Source organism: Peromyscus leucopus, chromosome 16_21 (genome assembly GCF_004664715.2).
Source record: "Peromyscus leucopus breed LL Stock chromosome 16_21, UCI_PerLeu_2.1, whole genome shotgun sequence".
Lineage (NCBI taxonomy): Eukaryota > Metazoa > Chordata > Mammalia > Rodentia > Cricetidae > Peromyscus > Peromyscus leucopus.
In genome coordinates, this window is record NC_051084.1 from 44547976 (window position 1) to 44571788 (window position 23813).

A 23813-nucleotide genomic window follows, 5' to 3' on the forward strand; every position below is an offset into this window, starting at 1 on the left:
AAAGCTTTAGGTTACTGCCATGCAGTAGAGATGGGAGGGGAGTGTTCTGTTGATATCCCAGTGGATTCATGGAGCCACAGGCTTGTAAATAGTCCTCAACCATAGAAGACTATGACCAAATCAAGGCCATCAAGAACTCAAAGCTCTCTAGGTCAAAAGTTTGTGTTCTGCCATCTAACAGAGAGCTTCCTCCCACTGAGGTACCCCGGAAGTCACCTGTTCTTACCTCATCAGGCCTGAGGAGTAGCTGCAGGGGAGGGAACTCTTCAAGTATGTTTGTGTTGTTCTCTTTGCCCTCCCTGCTACCCATGCCCCAGGATCCACTTGCGGCTAAAATCAGAGGTTCCACATGGGTACCTGGCTGGACTACACCACCAGAGATAATTCAACACATAGTGAGGCTTCTCACTTCCCTTTGTAAAGTTACCTTTCCAAACTGAACCAAGAACAGGAGTAGGCAGTCTGTACAGGAGAGTCCTCATGGACCCCAGGGATCCCATCTCCAGTTTTCTCCACCCTGTGTGGCTGGGATGCCCACCTTTCACATACCGGTCTACCAGGTCCCTTCCATTCTGCCTCCTCGGTGGAATCAGCCAGTGGGGGCATCAGCAGGAGGCTAGAGGTCATCAACCCCCCTGCTGTGTCCCTTGGTTGGGAGTCCTACCTGGCTGTTCTTAGCAGGAATGTTAATAGCCCTCTCTCTTAGCCTCTTCATGTTTTAGAATGGTTGAATGTGTCTCCCAAATTTCACGTGTTGGGAATTTAATCCCCAAGTTCATGACCTCAAGGTTTTGAGGTGGGCCTTTTGAGGAGTTGTTTGGGCCATCAAAGCCCTGGCTCCTTTCATGGCAGTGTGTTGTTGCAGAATGGTTTTGCTAGAAGGCAGCTCTGTCAAATCATGTGATGTCTACCGCCATGTTGTGTTGCAGCATGAAGGCTTCATCAGCTCTAACTAGACGCCTGCATCATCCTCCGAGACTTGTCAGCCTCAGCAGAGCTCTAGTACATGGCAGATTTAGGATTTGCTACCCTGTCTGTGTAATGCTGTGCCCTGGTCTTTTTCTATTCCATCACAAAGTTACCTTTGAAGAGAAGGTCATTCCCTGTCTCTGAAATCACAGAACGAAGACGAGACATTCTCCTATTAACGAATTCTCATTTCATTGATTCAGCACCCTCAAATGTGGCCCCCAAAACTGTGAGCCAGATGGAGAGGCCTCTGAAGGAAGGAGCAGCTACGACTTATATTTCTCTGAAATTTCCATTGTCTGGAGGAGAGGAGAGGAGAGGAGAGAGAGAGAGAGAGAGAGAGAGAGAGAGAGAGAGAGAGAGAGAGAGAGAGAGAGAGAATAGAAAAAATACTGTCTACCAAATCACCTTAGCAGATGCATGGCTTGTTTCATGGGAGCAGAATGGCATGTTCGGTAATGGCTCTGGTTACAAAATGTGTCCTAGGGTCATTATTTATAATGGGCAGCAACAAAAAGCAGTAACAAAGCTGGCGCACAGCAACGGGCAGTGTAAAATTTTAATTGAGAGGCATTTTCTGGATTTTGATTTTAAATGTCCTGTTGTTAAAAAGGAAAGCAGCTTTCCAGAAGATGAGCATTATGACAGAAGTGAGTGCCTGGCAGGTTTGCTTGAGACGCCAAGGAAAGGGATGCTCGCCAGATCTCTTCCCCCCTGACACTTAAATTACATCACCATCAATGATGACATCTAATTATACATCATCTGGGAGCAACTGACCACTTCCCACACATATAGCATGAGCAGAATAATACAGGATGGTAGTCCTGTTCCAAGATCAACTCCAAAGAGCCCATCCAGCACTTACTCTGTGCTAGGCATGTGCATGGGCCTGCAGAGACAGTGACATCCACCTGAGATCCTGCACCACTGTACAGGATGGACTCTTGGCTCTGCAGAATGCAGAGCTGGTGCTCATTCTTGGAAGACAGCAGAATGGGGACCCTAAGAGGGTGGGACATACAGAAAGTGGGGATGATTAGTTGAACGAGACAAAAAACAATGAAAAGTATACTGTAAAGAGTCCGCCTTGGTCAGGACTAAAGAAGAGAATCTGAAGCAGTAAAATAGAGAAATATAGAAAATGACGGTAATATATTAGAGTGCTCATGGGATTGTGGTGGTTAAGAGGTCACACAGTGTGTCATTTGCTAGACGGATAACGGGGAGCCACTAATTTAGTTCTAATCCAAACCTGGAGGCCCGAGAACCAGAGGACTGATGGCCAAAGGATAACAGAAGATTGTTGTCCCAGCTCAAGAACCTGAAATTGGCTTCCTCCTCCTATTTGTTTAATATGGGGACTGAATGGATTGGATGATGCCAACTGAAACTGAGGATGGTGAATTTCTCTACCCCATATACTGATTCTAGCACATCTCTTTTGGACACACACACACACACACACACACACACACACACACACTTTTTCCAGCTGTCTGGGCATCCCTTAGGCTCGTCAGTTTGGCACATAAGATAATCCACTGCAGAAGCTATATAAAAAATAATTACTGCTTGGCTTTCAACTTGTAAATTTTGATTCATTAGCAGACTGTGAAACACAAGTAATGTTTTTAGGAGAAAAAAACAAAACAAAACAGTACAACCAACTAGGAAGTATCAGTGTGCAGGGTGTGTATTAAGGCCAGTATTATTTCATCAACATCTGAATATGGCTTTCCATAGGTAGATACTATGTGCCTGGCTCACAATGTGTATTTCTTATTGTAGGGGACAGTTCAAACAAGAGTGTAAAACTCTGACTTAAGGTCAACTAACTATAAAACTACAGGGCCTGTGTAGCTAGCCCATTATATTAATCTCCTTTTGCTGAAACAGAAATTCTCTTCTTTGTCTGTACATTGTTTAATATTCTTGTTATCTATCACTTTGACTACCCAAACTTCATGGCACTAAGCAACCTTACTACACTGTGCTTACAGAGTTGGGGAATCAGGAATCTGGTCACGTTATCAAGGGGGTGGCAGTTCTCTCTATGGCGCTTGGTGTCTCACTTGGAAAGACTCAACAACAGGAGGGTTCCTGAGGGTTGGGCATGCCAATCATCTGGAGGCATCTTCGTTCCCGCATCTGGTGCCTGGACTGAGATGCCAGCAAGGCTGAGACTGTTGACCTCAGTATATCTTCTTGAGTTCTCCATGTTTCTGGGGCTGGTGTCTCCGTTAGAGGGAACTCTGAAGGCGAGCCCTCCAAGTGAGCCAGATGTACCGCCAGACCTTTACCAATTAACCTCAGAATGTTACCTATCAGTTCTTCCATTATTTTCTCCTGGTTGGCAAACCCATCCAGATCACCTTCTTGATATAAAAAACACTCCCTATGACATTCTCAATGTTCTTAGTTTCCAACCAGTACATGTAAGCTTCCTTGTTGTTAGGACAACTGGATTTCCTTTGGTGTGGGAGAGTAAGTGGCCCAAATTCTTCATGATGCATAGGGCACTTTGTGGTTAATAATCTACTGTTCATTATAATGATCTGTAGTCCCTATAAGAGTAAATGAGCTGGAACCACAGATATATTTACTGCCTTAATTTAGTCGCTAGCATTAGGCTTATTTTAAAGTATTTTCTCTCCATTTGGATGGAATTTCTTTTATCCGAGCTTATCTTCAATGTCAATAAGTTTAGCACTCCTCAACAGCTGGAAGCCTAGATATTATACATCTCCCCACCTATTAATCTTCTGTAAGTTGATCTTTATAGCTATGGAGCCCATTCATCACTGCGAGCTGTCCGCTTACATTTGTATGGTCTTCCATTTAGCTAACCGAACTCTCTTTCTTTATCTAGACTAAAGTTCTTTGTCATTTTAATGGTTTATAGAGTTCTCCCTCAGAGCTGCCTCTGAGTGTCAGATTGTCCACAAAGAGCAAATGGATACTAATAATGTCCCTCGTTATGTCTCGTCTTCACCCATTCCTAAGGCTCTTTGGCAAAGTTATCTCCGAGCATCACACGGTATTCCGTGTTCTGTAAGAACACTTACAATCTGGCAGCTTTTCTCTGAAGAGAAAAGACAGGCACCACGCTTCATTTATCGATCTCATCCTACAAAACCGGAAACTGGCTTTACTCTTAGTCACTGTCCTGAGTTTGTCCAGGCAAAGCCCAGTGAAAGGTTTTCAAAACTCCGTGTAATAGGATGTCACGACACAGCAAAGGACAATGGGGTTGACAGAGCAAAGAGAGAAACTAAGGAAGGCGCGAGGGACATGAAACAGCCAAGACAGAAGGCGGGGGGATGTGTGCTCAGTTCAGATCTTAAATGCCCCCAGAAGCCCATATGCCTAAGGTTTGGTCCTCACCTGACTGCACTTTGCGCAGGTCAAAGAATCGCTAACGTGTGGGGCAGAAGAAGAGCAGGAAGCTGTGTTACTGGGATGGAGGAGCGGGTGGAAGCTGGGTCCCTGGGGGTGTCCCCTAGAAGGAGACACTGGGACTCTGTCCCATCTTCTCTCTGCTCCCCAAGCTGCCGTGAGGTGAGTGGCTTTGTTGTGCTGTGAGTTCCCCACCATGGCCTTCCACCTCACTTCTATGTTGCTCCAAAGTCACAGAACCCAAGGGACCACGCAGAACCTCCCAAACCTTCCTTTTCTCGAAACTGGGCTCTCGGGTGCTTTTCCACAGTGACGCAAAAATGAGAGACACAACACAGCTCTCATCAGAAAAAGTTAGTGAAGTCCTGAGCCCCACCAGGGTCGGGGGCTATGGTTCTCACTACAGATGAGAAGAGAGAGCAACCAGGACATGAAAAATCCAAGTCAGGATGTCATTATCATGGTGCTGGATGCCCCGGCTCTAGGGCACACAGGCCTCTGCCTCTCGGGGCCCAGGCAAGGATGAGCATGTGAGCAAGTTCAAGTCACCTGTGCCGGCTGCTGGGCTGGCTAAGGACTGGGAGTGACAGTGTGGGGGCAAACCCTCTTGGGAGAATGGTTATTGTTTGCTTGTTCTGGGGGTAGTTTGCACAGCATGGGTTTGGACAATGGTAAGAATGTCACAAGGACAACCAAGACTGAAGATGGGTACCAGCTCAATCCATGAGTTGGGATGCCTGGATGCCTGACAGCTGCCACCATGAATGTGGGGTGGGCAGGCTTCTGGGGACAGCTCACACAGAGTCAGGGCAGTAGGGCATTTTCTAGTCACTGTGGCCGGTTTGGCTGGGAAGGTGAATACAGAGTGGACATTTCCTTCCAGCCTTTAAAGACTGTGCCCTGGAGTCACAAGATAAGGAGAGCCGGGTCCAGAGGGGTTTTTCAGAGGCCTGCCTATAAGTACCTGCATGAATCTCTGCAGGCCTCTGTGAAGAGAAGAGCCATTCGGCTTTCCATATATTCAGCTTCTTCTGGAAACAAAGTGTGTGTGTGTGGGGGGGGGGTACGCCCCTCCCCTCCTCTGAAAACAAGGCTGCAAATCCTTTGGAACGGCAATCTCTCTGGGCTTCAATCATTTTGCTTTTCCCATATGGAAGGCTAAGTGCTCACAGTGCCTTCTCAACCTTTCCAGGCCAAGCACTCTACATACATAAATGCCTCCCAGCAGCTACAACAGACAGATTCCATCCATACTCTCAGGTTTTCCCATTGAGAAAATAAGGCACAGAGTTGCCAAGTCATTTGACCCAGGGCTCACACTACTGACAAGAAGTCAAAGACTGAAAGTCAGATAGTCTGAGAACATAGTCTTCATTTTGATCTTAGCTACTCAACTAGTGCATAGCACTGCTCTGGAAATCACTCACCAAAGGGCACCCCTCTGCTCTGCCACCAGGAGGGACAAGATACATAGAGAGGCCAGGTACCCTCAGTGTGGCCTGAGCCTGTCCTTAGAACGCTGCACTATTGAGGAGCAGGCAGGAACCAATTCTTAAACACATAAAAATTAAGCATAGACCAAGGTCAGGTGCTTGGGCATTCATCTCATTCTGTGTGTGGACTCCAGGACTCCAACCAAATCTGGTTCCCTTGGCGGGTGCCAGGCCCCACCCTCAAGACTCCAACTACCTCTGTGGCTTATAAGCTGCGCTTGGGTTCCCAAAGCTAAGAACGGAACTAAAATCCTTGGAATTTAAGTCGACATTCTGTTTGTTCCTTTTTTTTTTTTTTTCCTGGAAGGACAGGCATCAGTCACATTTGGTCGAGTCTGGGGCACAGACACAGCAGTTTGGTCCTGGCTAGGTCAGTGTTGCTTAGCTCATGGTATATCAAGAGCCCTACAACCGCCAACTCGGGGACAAATTTGTGGGTTCCCTCCCAAGCCAAGCAGCACAGGTGAAGCCCTTAGCACAGGCCTGGGGACCAGGATGCTCTGAAAATAACATTAGTAAGATGCCACCAAGGAATGGAAACTGACACAGTCATCATCTTCTCGAGTGGAGTGGATGAAAGTTGGGAAAATTCTGACATCTCTTGAGGCTGAAAATGGTTTGTCACACTATTTTCCTCCTTTGATTTAAAAAACAAAATAAAATAAAAAGTTTTTAAAATATGAAAAAAAAAAATCAAAATCTTTGCACCAAGACACGAATGACTGAGTCAAGCCATGGAGTTACTTTTCCGAGAAAGATGCCTATGGGAAACGCCAGCCCGACAGATCTCACTTGCCCAACTCCCCAACCTTGGCGGGTCCCCTAGGTACTAGGGAGAGTGCTAGAGCAGATGCCACCAGGGGCAGGTCACAAAGGGCTCAGACCCCAGCTATCACCTCTCAGATGGCTCTCCCTCGCCAGCCAGCGCTTTAGGGCACTTAACCTTCAGGTCTGTTCGCCTGTGGAGGTGGATCGGGCTGGTCTGGGACAGAGGTGTGTCGGCACCGAGGGAGGCGGGCGCGGGGAGCTGGGAGCCAGGCAGCTGAGGCGGGGAGTCTAGCATGTTCCTGGGGTTGCTGGCGGACGCGGGGGTGGGTGGAGACGATCACGATTGAGGAGGAGCACACAGGCGCACTCACCGCCTTCCTCCTTCCCTTCCTCTTCCTCCCACCCCGCCCCCGGGGGGCGGTACCCTGGTCCCTGGGGGAGGTCTGCACCCCCGGAGAGTGGCGGCCCAGAAGGAGGGCTGGGGTTGGGGCGGCTGCGGTGGGTGGCGGACTCCGCGGGCCCCTCCCCCGAGCTCCTTTACTGCCTCCTCCTGCTCCCCGCCCCTCCTCCTCTCCATCCTCCCCATCCTCCTCCTGGTACCCGGCAGCCGCGGCTAGGGGAGCAGCCGGCGGCACCGGGGCCGCTCAGCCTTTGTCTCCGGCCGCGGGGAGCGCCGGGCCCAGCGCAGCGTAAGTGACGGGGGCCGGGACCGGGCTGCGGGGGGCTCGGCGGGGCGGGCCCTGGCGCGGGCGCTGCCGAAGGAGGGGGAATAGAGGGGGAGGCCGGGCCGGAGGAACCTCAGCCGCGATGCTCGGGCGGCGCCGGCGCAGGGGCTCAGAGGGGCGCGTGGCCGGCTCGCGGGGCGCCGCAGCCTCGCGCCCGCGCGGACGTGCGGCTTGGGTGCAAATCCTGTTTCTCCGGGCAGAGGCCACGCGGGGACGGCGGAGGCTGCGAGGACTGGCAGTCATGGAAAAACGGGAGAGGAGCCGGCCCAGCGTCATCGCCGCCACTGTCACCAACCATCACCATCACCACCACCATCACTGGCCGTCGCCCATCCCACTACCCCGCCTCATCCCCCATCTCATCTCCCCGCGCACACTGCCAACTTTGTCAGACCATTTCCTTTGCATCGGGTAATACTTGGACAGACCGATCGCGAGTGAGCGCAGCTGCTGTGGGATGGTTCATCTAACAGGCCACTGGGCTGCCTCGGTTTTCCCCGTCAGGGAAAGGGGCCTGCGATGCCGCCTTGGCGGCATAGCCACTAAGGTGGCTCGATATCTGGCTGTTTAATCCTGGTGCTAGAAGGGACAGAGAGCTATGTCTCACTTGTTAAGGATGAAAGTGACATCGTAATAGTCATGCCTTCATCAAACCAGAGATTTGAGGTTTAAGACTTTATCTCTTATCTTTTAAGTGTCAAAGTATGAGTATTAATAGCAAAGGAAAACTTAAAGAGATGAAACTTTGAACAAACTATTCCAAAAAAAAAAAAAAAAAAAAAAAAGCAAAATCAGGTAGGAAAATCGCTTCAGCTTGCTAAGGGCAGCATCCGTCTGGAGTGGACAGCATCCCTTTAGTGCTTCTTGTCTGGTGAAGCTCATCATTTCGGACACATAGCATGTACCCCCGGGTGCTTTTCACCCTACCTGAAGAGTGTCTTAATTACTGGGTTTCAAAACTGCCTTTTTGCCAGCTCAGCACAGAATGGTGGGAACAAGCATATTCCTAGAATGGGCCTGGGCATCTGCCTGCTTTTGAAGACACAGTAAGATCCTAAGTCCATTCTTTGTTTTCCCTGTTGTTACTGGAATTTTTGGGGAACTCCACTTGGGTTGCCACATGTTATGGGGGCAATAGGAGTTCCTTTTTAAATTTTGTTAATAAAAAAAATGAAGAATGACCTCAGGAGGAAATTCGAGGACAATTTTATTTGGGTTTGTATTTTATTTGAACCCCAGGGCAGGCAAGGTGTGAATCTCAGCAGTTTCCAGGAGGAGGAAGATGGAGAAGAGGAAGAAAGACAGCTCTCCCACATGATGGAAGTGGGTCTCAGGGACAGTTTCAGAGGAAGAGAGTGAGGAAGCCCAGAGTGTTCCGGGCAGCGTGCTCGGGCTTTTGGCAAGTATCTGAAAGACGGAGAACGATAAAAAGAAGGGAAAAGGGAAAGTTATGTTTTTCTAAGTGATCCAGAAAATTGAGCGGATTGTAGCAGAGCCACATAGCCAGGAGTTTCTGGGAAGGAAAAATACATTATCTCAAGAAAGGAATAATTATTCCTCCCATGTCTTTGGCACGACTTAAGGTGCATCTGCCTTCCTGAGGGCTGGTCTCTTTGGCCAGGTGACCAATGGGCCCAGCTGGATTAACTCTTGTGCTCTGGGTAGCTTGGAACCTTCTGTCTCCATCCAGGGGTAGATCCCATTCTTCTGACCAGGAGGACATATCTTTTCCTTGGTGGCCTCGATCCAGGCTACTGTAATATTCTGTCCTCTGAAGAGGTAGGCCTAGGTCTGCGAGGGTGGCCCTCATGATGCATGAGGCCTGGATCCTGCACCCAGTAGGAAAAATGACATTGTTAAAAACAATGTGGGGCGTGAGAGTGGTCAGCATGCCCTGCGGACATGTGTGACGTTGTCCATGGACGGGTTTTTAACTCATAAAAAAGAAAAAGAGCTTTAAGACATAAGACAATAAGAACAATAACAAAGACCTACCTGAGCAGCACTGGTCACTAGAAATCGCTCCAATGTTGAAGTGTAATTATGCTTTATATCCTCAGACCTCCCCAGTTTATGAAACGGGGTTTCAAATCAGTAATTTGGTGGAGAAAGGTCTTTCTTGTCTAAAAATGTTCCAAATCCCAATTTTAAGTGAGGTATAGTCAGTCACACACAGTCACATTTCAGAGTAGAAACTTAAAGAACTATTTACTGTGTTTTAAATTCCGGCTCTTTGGGAAAGAATTAGCATCTTAATGGTCTCTCATGCCTTTGCTTGTGTTTTAGTCTTTGCTGCTGCTATAGCTAAATACCTTGGACAAGATACTTTATAAACAACAGGAATTTATTACTCACAGATGTACACAGTCAAGACATCAGTTTTAGGGTCTGGAGGAGGCTTGCTCTCTGATTCGTGGATGGTACATTTAGTTAGTCCTTGTGTGACACGGGCTGAAGAAGCTCCCTCTGGCATCTTACAAGGGTAGCAATTCCATTCCTTAGAGTGAATTCTTAATAGTTAATCATAGCCTGTGAGTTCTATCTCTTACTGCAAGTGTGTTGAGGAATAGAATTCAGTGTATGAATTAATGGAGCACCCAAACATTCAGTCTCCAGAAGGCCATCATTGAGTTCTGTTGTATATAATGTGGTAGATGTTTTAGCCTGTATGTGCTTTCATATCCCCACTCAAGAAATACACTACAAATTAAAAATAATCTATTTGTTTGATTTTGGAGTTTGGGGTACTAGAAATTGATCCCAAGATCTCATGTGCACTTAACGCACGCTCTTACCACTGAGCTACAGCACCATATTCTCATTTTTGAAGTATTTACATACATAGAATGCACATCTCTCATATGCCACTCAATGCATTTTAGCTTACACACATCCTGCCTTGTGCCCCTTCTTAGTAAAGATGCCTTCAGATTGTAATCATTACTTGACATTTTTTCAACACAAAAAGCAATTCTTTTAAAATAATTTCAAAACATTTAAAAAGCCTATTCCATTAAATCTACTTGGTCCACAAAGGGTGCTGGCCCTGGGCCCAGGGTTGTATAGATATGGGCCTTGATAGGACAAGAATGGAAAACCAGTAATATGTAGGCAATACCCACCAGATTCAAGAGTGTAGGACTGGAAAGGAGGTGGGTTGTAATCAAGTTTTGTTTGGAGGGGGAAATGGGAGGCTTCCAGGAAGCTATGAATTTTTCAGCTGGAAAGAGAGAAGCGAGTATTGACCAGCTGTAACACACAGGCTGGAAAGGGAAGGGATTCTCCACGTGGAGGGCACATCTGACGTCATTGACTCAAGAGCCGAGAGACAGAGGACTGACGTCATTACAAGTAGTTGGTGTTTGGGGTAACTGGGACCATTAAATGCTCCAAGGTCTGCCCTGGGAAGCTTTCAGCACCGCCCCAAGGACTGGGACAGACTTTGATGGTAGACATAGAAAGGAGAAAGCTGAGGAGCTGGCTAACTGCTGAATCATTCCCAGATAAGGATGTGTGAATGGGTGGATGCATGGGCATCCAGCTGGGGGACAGGATAACTCCACTGAGTGGTGATGATGATGGATTTGAGATTAGAAGGGAGAATTAACAACATCAAATGCATGGATGACTCTTGGGTTTCTTAGGTCTTAGGAAATGGATGATGAAACCACTGGAGGTATGGAGGAAGAATCAAGTGTACATTTTAAAAAAAATGATTGCATTTCTTTTTGATTGACAACAGCAATTACACTTGTCAGGAGGGCTCTGTGATAAGTCATTATACCTGTATGCATGCAATGATGAGTTGAGGGTAATTGACTTAGTATTTCCATTTCCTTGTGTCTTTGTGTTTCGTGCCTTCCGGTTCTTCCTAAACCTGGAGTATGATGCATCGGGAGCAGTTATATTCCTTGGTGCTATACAACCTTAGAACTTATCCCTCCCACATAACTGCATTTTAGTACCTCATGTCCAGCTTCTCTTCCCCTAGTGTAGCTCTTCACTTGTTTGTTTGTTTTTTGAGACAGGGTCTCACTATGTAGACCTGGCTGGTCTGAAACATAGATCACACTGACCCGGAAACTCAGGGATCCACCGCCTCAGCCTCCTGGGTGCTCAGAGTAAAGGTGTGCACTACCACACCTGGCATCATCTCATTTTTGAGACAGTGTCTCACTCTGGGCTGGCCTGGAAACCACTATGTAACCCAGACTGGCCTTGAACTCAAAGCCAGCCTCTTGCCCCCATCTCCTAAGTACCGAGGTTCCAGCGAAAGCCACCACATCTGGCTTTGACACATCCCTTTGTAGACGCATGCAGCTTTGCTTGCTAGTTTGCATGTGGGGCATTTGGAAATAATATCTACTAGGAGGTCCTCTGAAATGAATAATGATTGAACACATTCTCTGCCACTCTGTCACCTGAAGGATCACTGGGTAGGAGAGAGATATAGCTCTGGAACTACCGTGTCCAAGTGTGAGTCACAGCCTCCATAGAAGCAGTGGCTCATGGAGAAGCAGTGTAAGAGCAGTGATAGCTTGTGTGAGAACCCAGGAACACCAAGAGGAAAGAATTGTTAAAGTGTTATTTTTATTTGAACGTTTCAGATTTGAAAAGCCAACATTTTTCTGTGGTGTGTTTGAGTTCTTCTCTTTTGTATACGACTTGACAATTGGTTCGTGTTCTGTCTGCTAAGGTTTTGGAGATTGTGCTGACCTACTGAAGCCCTTCCCTTTATGGGGACTTGCTATCCTAAAGCACCCACACCGTTGACATGGGTTCACCGCCTCCAGCCCCGAAACTGAGAACTGAAAAACCCCAGACAGCTCAATCCTGTGGATAAGTGGATCTCTGAACTGTAGCCTGAGAAACTGCCAGGTGCTTAAATTAGCACGTCCAAAAGGCTGCAAAACTGTATTGGGGATGGATTTCTAAGTATTTGAACTTGTTCGTGTGGAGCGGCTAAAAGTGTGTGTCCTCTGTGTCTCGAGTGCTCCAATTACATAAGTGCAGTAACTGTACTTCTGGCAGATTCAGAAAGGAAAGGGCTCTCAGGAACCAAGTGGTTTTGTTCTGGGTTTTTGTTTTTCTTATTTTTCTTACTTTTTTGTTGTCAGCTTCTCAAGTTTCTTATCTCAGTTGTCAAAAAGAAATTGGAGTATATTGCTTTGTTTTGCTGTGATCAGGGAAGATCCATGGTGGGTGAGAAAGATTTGCAGGGCCTTCACTCTTATTCCTGTTCAAAATGAAGACTTGGCTTTTGGTGAGGATGAAGTCTGGCGGGAAGGCCCAGGAATTTGGATGTAGAGAAGGCACTCAGATACTGAGTGGATGGGTGGATTAGGAAGGTAGATAGGTGGATAGGTGAATGAGTGGATGGATGGATGGATGGATGGATGGATGGATGGATGGATGGATGGATGGATGGATGGATAGATGGATTGTGTGTGTGTGTGTGTGTGTGTGTGTGTGTGTGTGTGTAAGGGCAGATTAAAAAATGGATATACCCTGCTGGCGATGTAGCTCAGTGGCAGAATGCTTGCTTCCCTGACATAGTTAAATTTTCAGCCCTGCACATGTGTGTGCATGCTCCCATGGACACACACACACACACACACACACACACACACACACACACACACACTTGGATAGATGGATGGACTGTCAGATGAGTAGATTAATGAATTGATGTGGATATATGTATGACAGGGAAGGTAAAAATGGATAGGTGGATGAATGAATAGATGAATGGCTCATGGGATAGATAGGTAAATGGGTGGATCAACCAATGGATGGGTGAATGGATGGATCAGCCAATGGATGGTGAATGGATGGCTCAGCCAATGGATGGTGAATGGATGGCTCAGCCAATGGATGGTGAATGGATGGCTCAGCCAATGGATGGGTAAATGGATGGCTCAGCCAATGGATGGTGAATGGATGGCTCAGCCAATGGATGGTGAATGGATGGCTCAGCCAATGGATGGTGAATGGATGGCTCAGCCAATGGATGGTGAATGGATGGCTCAGCCAATGGATGATGAATGGATGGCTCAGCTAATGGATGGTGAATGGATGGCTCAGCCAATGGATGGGTAAATGGATGGCTCAGCCAATGGATGGTGAATGGATGGCTCAGCCAATGGATGGTGAATGGATGGCTCAGCCAATGGATGGTGAATGGATGGCTCAGCCAATGGATGGTGAATGGATGGCTCAGCCAATGGATGATGAATGGATGGCTCAGCTAATGGATGGTGAATGGATGGCTCAGCCAATGGATGGGTAAATGGATGGCTCAGCCAATGGATGGGTGAATGGGTGGCTCAGCCAATGGATGGATGAATGGATGGCTCAGCCAGTGGATGGATAGGTAGAACAAATGAATAAAAAGATGGTGTGAGAGTTATGCCTAAGGAAGGAGAAAGCAGATTTTCTTAAAATAAAAATAAATAAATAAAATTTCCCCTGAGCAGGGGGTCCAGTGAAGATGGAAAATATAGAAATGCTGAGCGCCATCCCTGTGGTGCTCTTCTGGGAATTCTCTGCCATCTTGGGCTCCTTATGGAAAAGGGATGCATTATCCACCACAGTTGCTGCTCTATCTGTGGTTGGGACTGTACTGTCTAATGACCATGACAATGTTAGAACTGTAAAGTGCTATAGGAGTCCATGTTAAATGTGATGAGATAATGGATTGTAGTATATGGTTGCCTTTAAATCTGTCATGACTGCACTTATGCTCTGCTGGGGAACATCCCAGTCATCGTTGTGTACATACAAGACATTGGCAGGTCTGTTTCTGAGGGAAAAAGCAAAGCAACTCTTGTCTGCAGTAGGCAACACAGTAGTGCTTGGCTTAATACTCCTGCGTGAATAGTGTGTGTGTCAAACCTGTGAATCATTCATTAAGGCAAACTGAAGATGCACACAGAAAGAACTTCAATTTGATACAAGGGGAGATAGAACTGATGCCACAGGTAAGATCGGGCTAGCTGTAGCAGGGAGTAGAAAGGTGGCGGGCACATGAATGATGGACTCTGCAGAAACTTAAGCTTCATGTTTCTAAGAGTGAGGTGCAGAGAAGTGATCTGACGTTGTTTGCTGTTGATCCTGAGTGACTTGCTTTCTGGTCCCAGGGCTAGCCAGTCTCTCAGTGGGATCCACCTCTGCTGACAGCTGCTGGCACTGGCAATGATTTGGGACAAGCTTGTCTGGTCACTGTTGACAGTGCTGTTGCAGGTGAATTCTGTTCCCACAAAGTCTGTTCAGTAGGTGTTGCTGTTGTCACGTCTGCGGATGAGACAATAAGCTTGTTGGGACTTACTATGGCTTAGATGTGGCTTGTGTCACAAGGTTCCTGTGTTAGAAGCTTGGTATTCAGAGCATTGATGTTAAGAAGTAGTAGGACCTTGAGATAGTGGGTCTTAAGGGAAGATTTCAAGACTGGCTCATCCCTGCCCTCTGAGTCTTGTCATGGGTGCTTTCTCTTGCACGTGAGTGTGCTCACTCTTGTTCTCTCTCTCTCTCTCTCTCTCTCTCTCTCTCTCTCTCTCTCTCTCTCTCTCTCTCTCCCTTTCCTCTCCCTTCCTCCCTCCCCTTTGTATGTTCCTGCTCTTGTAATACCATCTGTCCTGAGTCCCTCACCAGAATCAATCATTCCCAGACCCCATCCCTTTGGAACTTCAGAACTGTGAGTTATATAAACATTTCTTTTATTTGGGAAGCTCTCAGCATCAGGGATTTTGTCCTAGTAACAGGAAATGGACTAATAGAAGACCACAGAGCCAAAACTAACTCAGGCATGCTGATGAGTCCAGCTTTCACCTGAGAACGCACTGATAAAAGGTTTAGTAAAATGAACACCGTATCCCAGAGCTGTCAGCCAGTGAATCTTTCCATCTTGATTCGTTAGAAGAAGCGTCCAATGAGTAGAAACAGGCTCAGAACCTGCAAGTTGTCAGCAAATAGCACATAATGTACACATTGCCTCAAAGACAGTGTAGTGCTCACCCCCCCACCCCAGCGCCCACCCCCACACTTGCTGTTGATCCTGGCAGAAGCTTGGGGGCCTCCTACTCAAGTCTGGGTGGCATACTTGCAGCATCAGTGTGAGCTGTGGCTGAGCTGGCACCCTGCTGTGTTCACAAGGCCCCTCCTTGCATCATATGTGTAAAGATGACATTTTAGCACAGAACCAGTCGAGGTTCTCTGGGTGCAGTTCATCCAGTCCCTGCAACACCAAGTCTTTGGAACCATCTGCAGGAAGACAATAGCTACATTCATTTCTAATCAGTTTATCCACTTCTCTTTAAAGCATTTATGCAATGTCTGATATAAGGATGTTTGTTCGAAATTTTATTTTTTTCCCTCTGTGTCCACTTAACCTTTTACCAAAAAAGAAAAAAAAAAAAAGGCTGAGATACCAATAAGAAAGAAAAGTGATTTTAGTATTGTTGAGAGCATTCTTTTACTTTCATGTTAATTACTAGCCACAGAGAGTCAGGATCTTGCAGAACTGCATCTCTGCTCTGGGGACTTTTGGGAGACCTCGGTAATGACACAGAAGTCTTCATCACTGAGCCTGGTGCTTGGTTTGGTTTGGGAGATGACAAATCATTTCTATTCAAAACAGGTGACAGGCTCCCTAAAAAAGACTGTCCAGAGCAGGTGACTGGGGAAGGGAAAGAGCACCGGAGTGCCAGAAAAATCATATTTATGAGTGAAAAGAGTACAGACCTGCCTCTGAGACCACTGGAGGCCATTTTCCATGCTGGCTGGCTCAGACAGAGTTGTTTTTGCCCCCTTTGTGCCTCAGTTTCTTCATCCATAAAATGGAGATCATTTGTTTGTGTATTTCCTCTATCAGCTCTCCCGACGCTCAGCTCCCGTGGGACTTGGGTCCTTCATGAATCAGTGATGACAAGGGGGATGTTCTGTACCATTGGGTAGTAGGCTTGACATTCACATCAAGCTTGGTCCACAGATGCACTCTGAGGTTCCGCCCTGTGTACTGGTCTCAGCTCTCCATCAGGGTGTGTTTCCTTCCCCTTCTTGACCTTGGAGTAAGGCCTGACGGCAGTCCAGATAAGGAGCTGCACCACTGGGGACGAGAAAGCCAAGTTTATGAACGGGTGATATCCTTCTTTGTGGTCCTGCTACCTCCATTTCCCATTGTCTTGCTTCGTTTTGCCAAGTAACCACGGTCAGCACATAGGCATTGTATCTCTTCATGGATCTTTTCAGCCTGGTAGAAATAGGTTGTGCCACATGCGCCTTGGTCAAATTGGGATGTATCTTAAGGGTGACCAGGGAGTGTATTTTATTTGCAGTTACTGTGCAGAGTGAGGAGGAGGAAGAACTGGATGGATGGATACCCAAAGGCTAACTGGCTTTCTAGAATTCAGGAGCAGGGACTGTGTGGGAGCATGATTTTGGGTGAGGTCTGTTTAAACCCATACATTAGGTAGAAAGTAGCATACCATCCGTGGATCTAGATTACACATTCTGGCCTGGAATCTTGTTCCCAGCTGGACTGTGAGGATAGTGCTCCTCTCCTTAGGCACCCCGTGTGCCTTCATTACAACAATCAGCATTTTTGGTGTACAGAGTCCTTTATCTGATGCTATTAGTATCACTGCCGAAATGAAATCTAACAAAAGTTAAAGTTGATTGTGTTACACACACAGGTTAATGAACAGCAAACTAAACAATTACTTATTTGTAATGCTAATTTTCCTTCTCTTTATGTCATAGGAACAAAATGGGTATGATGAAAAATGTTTCTAGGGCTGGAGGATGTAGCTGAGTAGTAGAGCACTTTCTGGGTTCAACCTCAGTGATGGGAAAAAAACAACTCAAGCCCTTTGCTGATGACATTCAAGTGCTATAACGTGCATAGAAAAGCCCGGAAACACCTTAGGTTCACAGAACCTGTGTTCTCTCCTTTAGGTGTCATGTAGCCCAGCCAACTCAACATGTGCAAAGCTTTCTAGAATATTCTGTCTTGATGGAGTTTTCCAGAGGCCACATGGAGGGTTGAAAAGAACACAGAGTAAGAAAGAGGGGTCTGAGTGCTTGGGTCTGTGTGCCTGGCATCTACAGGTCACTTGCCCCTTCCGGTCTCGGTTTCCTCTTTGATGGAATGGGGCTTCTCAGCTCAGCAAGGCTGACTTCCTGTGTTGTGTCCTTCCTTCTACATTCTGAGCTCTGAATTCATTAAGTTTCACTGTTAGCCTAATTTCCCAATCACTGAGCACCACATGATGGAGATGAAAGTCATGACTATTTATATTAAACTGTTTCATTATTTCAGAGGGAAGGCGGGAAAGAGCTGTATGCATGAAGCTCTAATTACAGTAATATGGTACATTAGATTACAGCTCTCTTTTGCCCTATTTTATTGATGATCATAGCCCAAGAAAGCCAAGAGTTTTCTTCCCATGCTTCCATTGCCCATATTCCACATATCTTACCAGAGACCTGTACTCATGAATGAAAAAAAAAAATAGAGTAAATCATGACCCTTATTTATAAATCATCAGTGAATGGTAGGGCAGGGTCTATACCCACTTCACACAGTACTCAAAAGTGACAGGCACACTTTCATGTGCTGACCTACTCTCCCTTCCTCTGTATTTGATGTTCAATATCTGTAGAGACTGTTCTCATCAAATCTAGGGATGTGCCACTAAGACTCCATCCCAGGCCAAGGGAACAAGGGAGAACATCTTTATAGAACAAAAAGGTTTCTTAAATATTTTTGGAGATGCATGAGCCAGAGAGTAAAAGAATGCCTAGTTCTGGCAAAGGCTCAGGGACCTGCCAGTGCCCTAGGATGGTACAGAGAGCAGGTCTGTGTGTCTGTCTCCTTCATCTCTCCCTCTTTTTATGAAGCTGCAAGGATTGAATCTTGAGGCCCCACCCTGTTGATCTCATCCTAATCTTCATCACCTCCCACAGGCCCCACCTCTAAGCATGAAGGTTGAAAGGAGCTTCATCTTCCTAACAAAACAATAGAGATTACATTTCAGCCTCTAAAGCCTCAGGAGACTTATTCTGCTACCATACAAATATAAGTCCCAGAGGTCCACATCACATTGAGCAAGAAGATTCAAATACCAATCCCAAGTGAAGGCTTCTTCTACACAGAAGGCAGCAAAAAACAAAAAACAAAACAAAACAAAAAAAAAACACTGTGGCCTCTGCCTAGTGCAGATGCTACCAATACAATGTTACCAGAGAACCCACCATGGTGCCATTCAACAGCGTTTCATTCACAGAAAGGAAGCAACATGCCATAAGACCAGCTTGTGTGGTTGGTACAAGTCTCCGATGGTCAAGTTCCTCTTACCTCTGACACAAAGCATCACACAAAAAGAAAAAATGAGTGCATAGGAAGTGAGGAAGAGAGAGAGAGAGAGAGAGAGAGAGAGAGAGAGAGAGAGAGAGAGAGAGAGAGAGAGAAGAGAAGAGAAGAGAAGAGAAGAGAAGAGAAGAGAAAGGCTAAAGTGGAGACTCCAGTCTTAATACCAGTGATTACATTAAATGTAAATGGTCAAATATACCAAATAAAAGACAATTGGCAGAGTGGATTTTAAAACATCATTTACCTATATGATGTCTATAGAAATTCTACCCCAGATATAATAATAAAGATAGAGCAAAATGACAAAAAAGTTATACCATGCTCATATTGATTCCAAAAGGAAAAATTAGTACAATTGCTGATATCAAATGAATTTAGCTCAGGCCAAACAAAACAAGACAGAAACAGAGAGGAACATTATGCCAATAACACATATGTGCACACATCAAACAAGTGCACACTATACCAAAGCTGGTAGACCCGAACAAAAATTGATAGAGAAATAGATAAATCCACAACTCTAATTGGAGACTTTATAAAGATTTAATTCTTAAAGAAGTTATGGATCTACATGTGTGTTTGTGTATGTTTGTACACATAAGTGACAGTATTCATGGAATCCAGTAGAGAACATTGGATCCCCTGGAGCTTGAGTTATAGGCATTTGTGAGCTGCCTAGGGTGGGTGCTAGGAACTTAGGTCCTCCACAAGATGGATACATGCTCTTAAAAACGGAGCCATTTCTGCAGTCATCGCAGTTGGAGACTTCAATACAATCTCTCAGCATCAAATTAAATAACTATATGAAATGATATATGAAAACAAATACAAATGTAGGACAGAGTAAACACCCTGACAACATTTATAAACTACTCCATCAACAGCAGAATACACATTCATTCTGCTCAAGCACCTGGGAAACATTAGTGTAGATACGCAGTGCCTATATGATGAATTCACCTTAGCAATCTTGAGAGAACTGAAAATTTAAATGTGCTTCTCTGATAAAAATGAGATCAGACTAAAAAGTTGATAATAAAATATTCAAACCCTTATAGGCCAAACCTTACATTTTAAAATAACTCCTGTATTAAAGAGGGTATCTCAAAGGAAATAAAAATACATTAAGATGAATCAAGATGAAACTGCAACATCTCAAAATTTATGGAATGCAACTAAGCCAATTCTGAAAGGAAAATTTGCACATGGACACTTCTCAAGTCAATATTCTAAACCTTCACCTCCAGAAAATTAAGAAAAACAAAGTCTGTATTTAAAAAGGAAAGAAAAGGCCAAAGCAAGGAGAAAAGAAGAAAGATACAATTAAAAATGTGTGAATTTAGGGTTCTAGAAAGATTGCCCAGGGGATAAAGCAGCTGCTGCACAACGTGAGGATTGGAATTCAGATCCCCAGGACCCAGGAGAAAATAGTAGGTGTGGAAGCCCACCAGCAATACAGCTGTTGGGAGGTATACAGAGACTGAAGAGCTGTGGGCCAAGCTGCCCAACTAGACTGGCTGAATCAACAAGCCCCAGATTCAATGAGAGACGCTGCCTCGGGAAGTGGAGAGTGATTGAAAAAGATGCCCAACACCAACCTCTGGGCTTCAAAGGTACACACATACACATGTGCATACATAACCACACACATGTGAGCATGCACACACACTCTCACACAGCATGAACACAGGCAATTTTTAAAGGTTTGTTTTATTTTGAGGTGTGTGTGTGTGTGTGTGTGTGTGTGTGTGTGTGTGTTTGGGTGGAGTATACCCACCTGAGAGAAGGTGCCTAAAGAGACTAGAGGTGTTGGGACCCCTGAAGTTGCAATTACAGATAGTTTTAAGCTACCCCACGTGAGTGCTGGGCACCAAACTCAGATGCCTGCAAGTGCACTACATACTCTTAGCTACTGAGCCATCTCTCCAGGCACACATTTTTTTTCAACATTTAGTGTGTATATATGTACACCCACACTCAAGTGAGACATTACATGCATGTGGATATTAGAGGACAGACAACTCATGGGAGTCAATTCTCTCTCTGCTTTTACCATGTGGGTTCTGAGGACTTGGGGTCATCAGTCTTGCTAACTAGTACCTTTACCCACTGAATTGTCTCGTCGACTCCTCCCTCCCCCAGTTTTGTTTTAATTCTGTGAATCTGGAAACAGGAAAAAGAATATGAGAAAGACAATGCAATCAATAACCGATTCTTCAAACAAAACGATGAGAAGAAACTGACCAACCAACAGCGGTATAGACGAGGAAAGGGGAGGAACTGCTTGTCTCATAGCAAAACAACATACTACGGCTTCTGCAAATGTCAAGAGGGTAACAGGAAAGTTCCAGGAGCTACTCTAGTCAAGAAAAGGAGACCTAGATGCAACAGACAAATTCCTGAACAAAAAGAAAAAAGAAAAGAAAAAGAAAAGCTATCGCACTTGCCCTGTGCCGGTTCGTTTTTTGTCAACTTGAAACAAACTCTAGCCACTTGGAAAGAAGAAACCTGAACTGAGACATTTCCTCCAACAGGTTGGCCTGTAGGGGTTTCTTGACTAATGAATGATGTGAAAGAGTCCAGCCCTCTGTGGACATCGCCACCTCTGGATACATCTCCTGATTTTATAAGAAAGTAAACCGAGCAATCTGTGAAGGTTGAACCAGCAGCTTTCCTACACAGTTCCTGCTTGAGTTTTTACCCCAACTTTCTCCAATAGTCTGTTACCCATAAGCTAAATAAACTCTTTACTCCTCAGGATATTTTTGGGCAGCAATTCAACACAGCAAGAGAGAGTAAGTAGAACAACCCCAATATGAAACAGATCCTTCGCAGAGCTCTATAATTCATGTAATTGATTCCTAATTGAAAGTCTATAAAAAGAGAAATCTCAAGTCAAGATACTTTCCACTGAAAAAATACTCCTGAAATTATAAAGCTGACACCAGTTCTACTCAATGACTTCCATAAAATATGGGAAAGAACATTTCTGTTTTTTAATGAGGCCATTATTACCCTGATACAAAAACCAGTCAAGAAAAATACAAGGAAGACACCATAAAAAATAAGTAAAATACTGAATTCAACAATATATGAAAATGTTATGCATGTGTCATGATTGACTGAGGTTTTTTTCAGGTATGCAAGGCTGGTTCATTTTATTGAAACCAATCAATGTAATACATCATATCAATAGACTAAAGAAGACTCACATTATCATGTCACCAGAAAAAGCATTTCACCAGAAAAAGCATCTGACATAACTCAATACCCATTTATATCCAAAATGATTAGAAGATAAGGAATATAGTAGGAATGTTCCAAATTGGACATCTGGATATCCAGAGAATCTTAGAAGTAACAATACATTTCATATTGAAAGACTGGATGTCCATCCTCCACCCCCCACCATGCTCATTAGTTTTTGTCAACTAGACACAAGCTGGAGCCATTTGGGAAGTGGAAACTTCAATTGAAAAAATCCTCCTACCAGATTGTCCTGTGGGAAGCCTGTGGTGCATTTTCTTGATTGATGATTGATGTGGGAGGGCCCAGCTCTTGGTAGGTGGAGCTACCCTTGGGCTTGTAGTTCAGAGACCTAAAAGAAAGCAAGCTGAGCAAGCCATAAGGAGCAAGCTAGTAACCAGCACTCGCCCATGACTTCTGTTTTGGTTCCTGCCTCCAGGTTTCTGCTCTACTTGAGTCCCTGCCCTGACTTCCGTTGATGGAAGAACTGTGAAGTTGAAGTATAAGCCTTTCCTCCCCAAGTTGCTTTGGTCATGGTGTTTCATCACAGCAGTAGAAACCCTAACAATGAGCCTCTAAGATCAGAAATAAAGAAGTCTATGTTCAACGTCCCTAAGAAACCTAGTACAGGGAGCTCTTACCTCTGTAATAAGACAAGAAAGGAAAATGCAAGACTCACTAATCACAAAGTAAAGAATGAAAGTATCCCTTGCTGTAGGTATATTTATGTTAAAAAAAAAAAAAGTTGTAAAAATCTCTTTAAAGCTTTCCTAGAGCTAGCCAATGACATAAGGGGCAAGATTAGAGCGATGAAGTGGCCTTTGCTGCCACGGCTGATGTCTGAAGTTGGTCACACATGGTGGAAGAAGATGCCTACTCCTTCAAGCATCCCTGTGATCTCCAAAGACGTGCCTTGGTACAAACTCTCCTCAGCATAAAAAAATGAGATACAAGATTAATGAAGAAAAATAATGAACACTTAGAAACTAGAATTAAAAGTGGAAAACCATTTGTAGTCATGAGACATTGAAATACTAGGTGTGCTATTTTAAAACCAATATAAAGTACTTCAGCAAACTGCAGAATACTGATGAAAGAAATCAAAGAGAACCTAAATCAATGGAGACAGACACTCTTTTCATGGATTTGAATAATCAATGTAGCAAAGCAGAGTCTCTTGAAATTGATGCCTATTTTAATGTAGTTTTCCATCATATTATCAAGATGATCTTGTGGGTGATAAGATTATGCTCAAATGAATAAGGAGAGGCAAAAATTGGGATATTTTAAACAATTTTTAATTTTTTTTCATAAATATAATCATGTTTCCCTCTTCCCTTTCCTCCCTCCACGCTCATCCATGTACTCCTTCCCCTTGCTCTTTCTCAAATTCATGGCCTCTTTTTTCTCTAAATATTGTTAATGTATGTTCACGCACATTCCTAAATATGTAAATACAGTGTGCTCAGTCTGCATAGAGCAAATTTCTAAAAGGAATAACATGGAGATGGAGCCAGATGAAGCTGTGTAAGTTCTAAGCTAACCTGGTCTATAGAGTCAGCTCTAGAACAGCCAGGGATGTAGTTTTTAAGAGAAAAAAATGAGTTAATTACTCAACTTGATTTCAAGATTAATTACCTACAGTCCTCAAGCTGAAGAATATTGGTAGAGGGATGGACTCTTGGGTCAATAGAGCTGAATAGAGAACAGAGTTGATCTGCCATGCATGACAATGAATCTCTGACAAGCATAATAAAGCAGTTCAATGGAAGAATTTTTTTTTCAATAATTGGTTATGGAACAATTGAGTATCCATAGGTCAAAAAAAAAAAGTAAATCTTGACT

General features: G+C 44.9%; 1 protein-coding gene across 1 annotated transcript; it reads left to right on the forward strand.

The window, feature by feature from the left end:
* Nucleotides 1–1444: 1444 nt before the first annotated feature.
* LOC114690825 lies at nt 1445–8540 on the forward strand. Its single transcript, XM_037199565.1, has 5 exons — nt 1445–1619; nt 3875–4009; nt 4376–4530; nt 6922–7318; nt 7555–8540. The coding sequence occupies exons 1-5, from the start codon at nt 1445–1447 to the stop codon at nt 7767–7769; spliced, it is 1077 nt and encodes a 358-aa protein (XP_037055460.1). The 3' UTR covers nt 7770–8540.
* Nucleotides 8541–23813: the final 15273 nt, after the last annotated feature.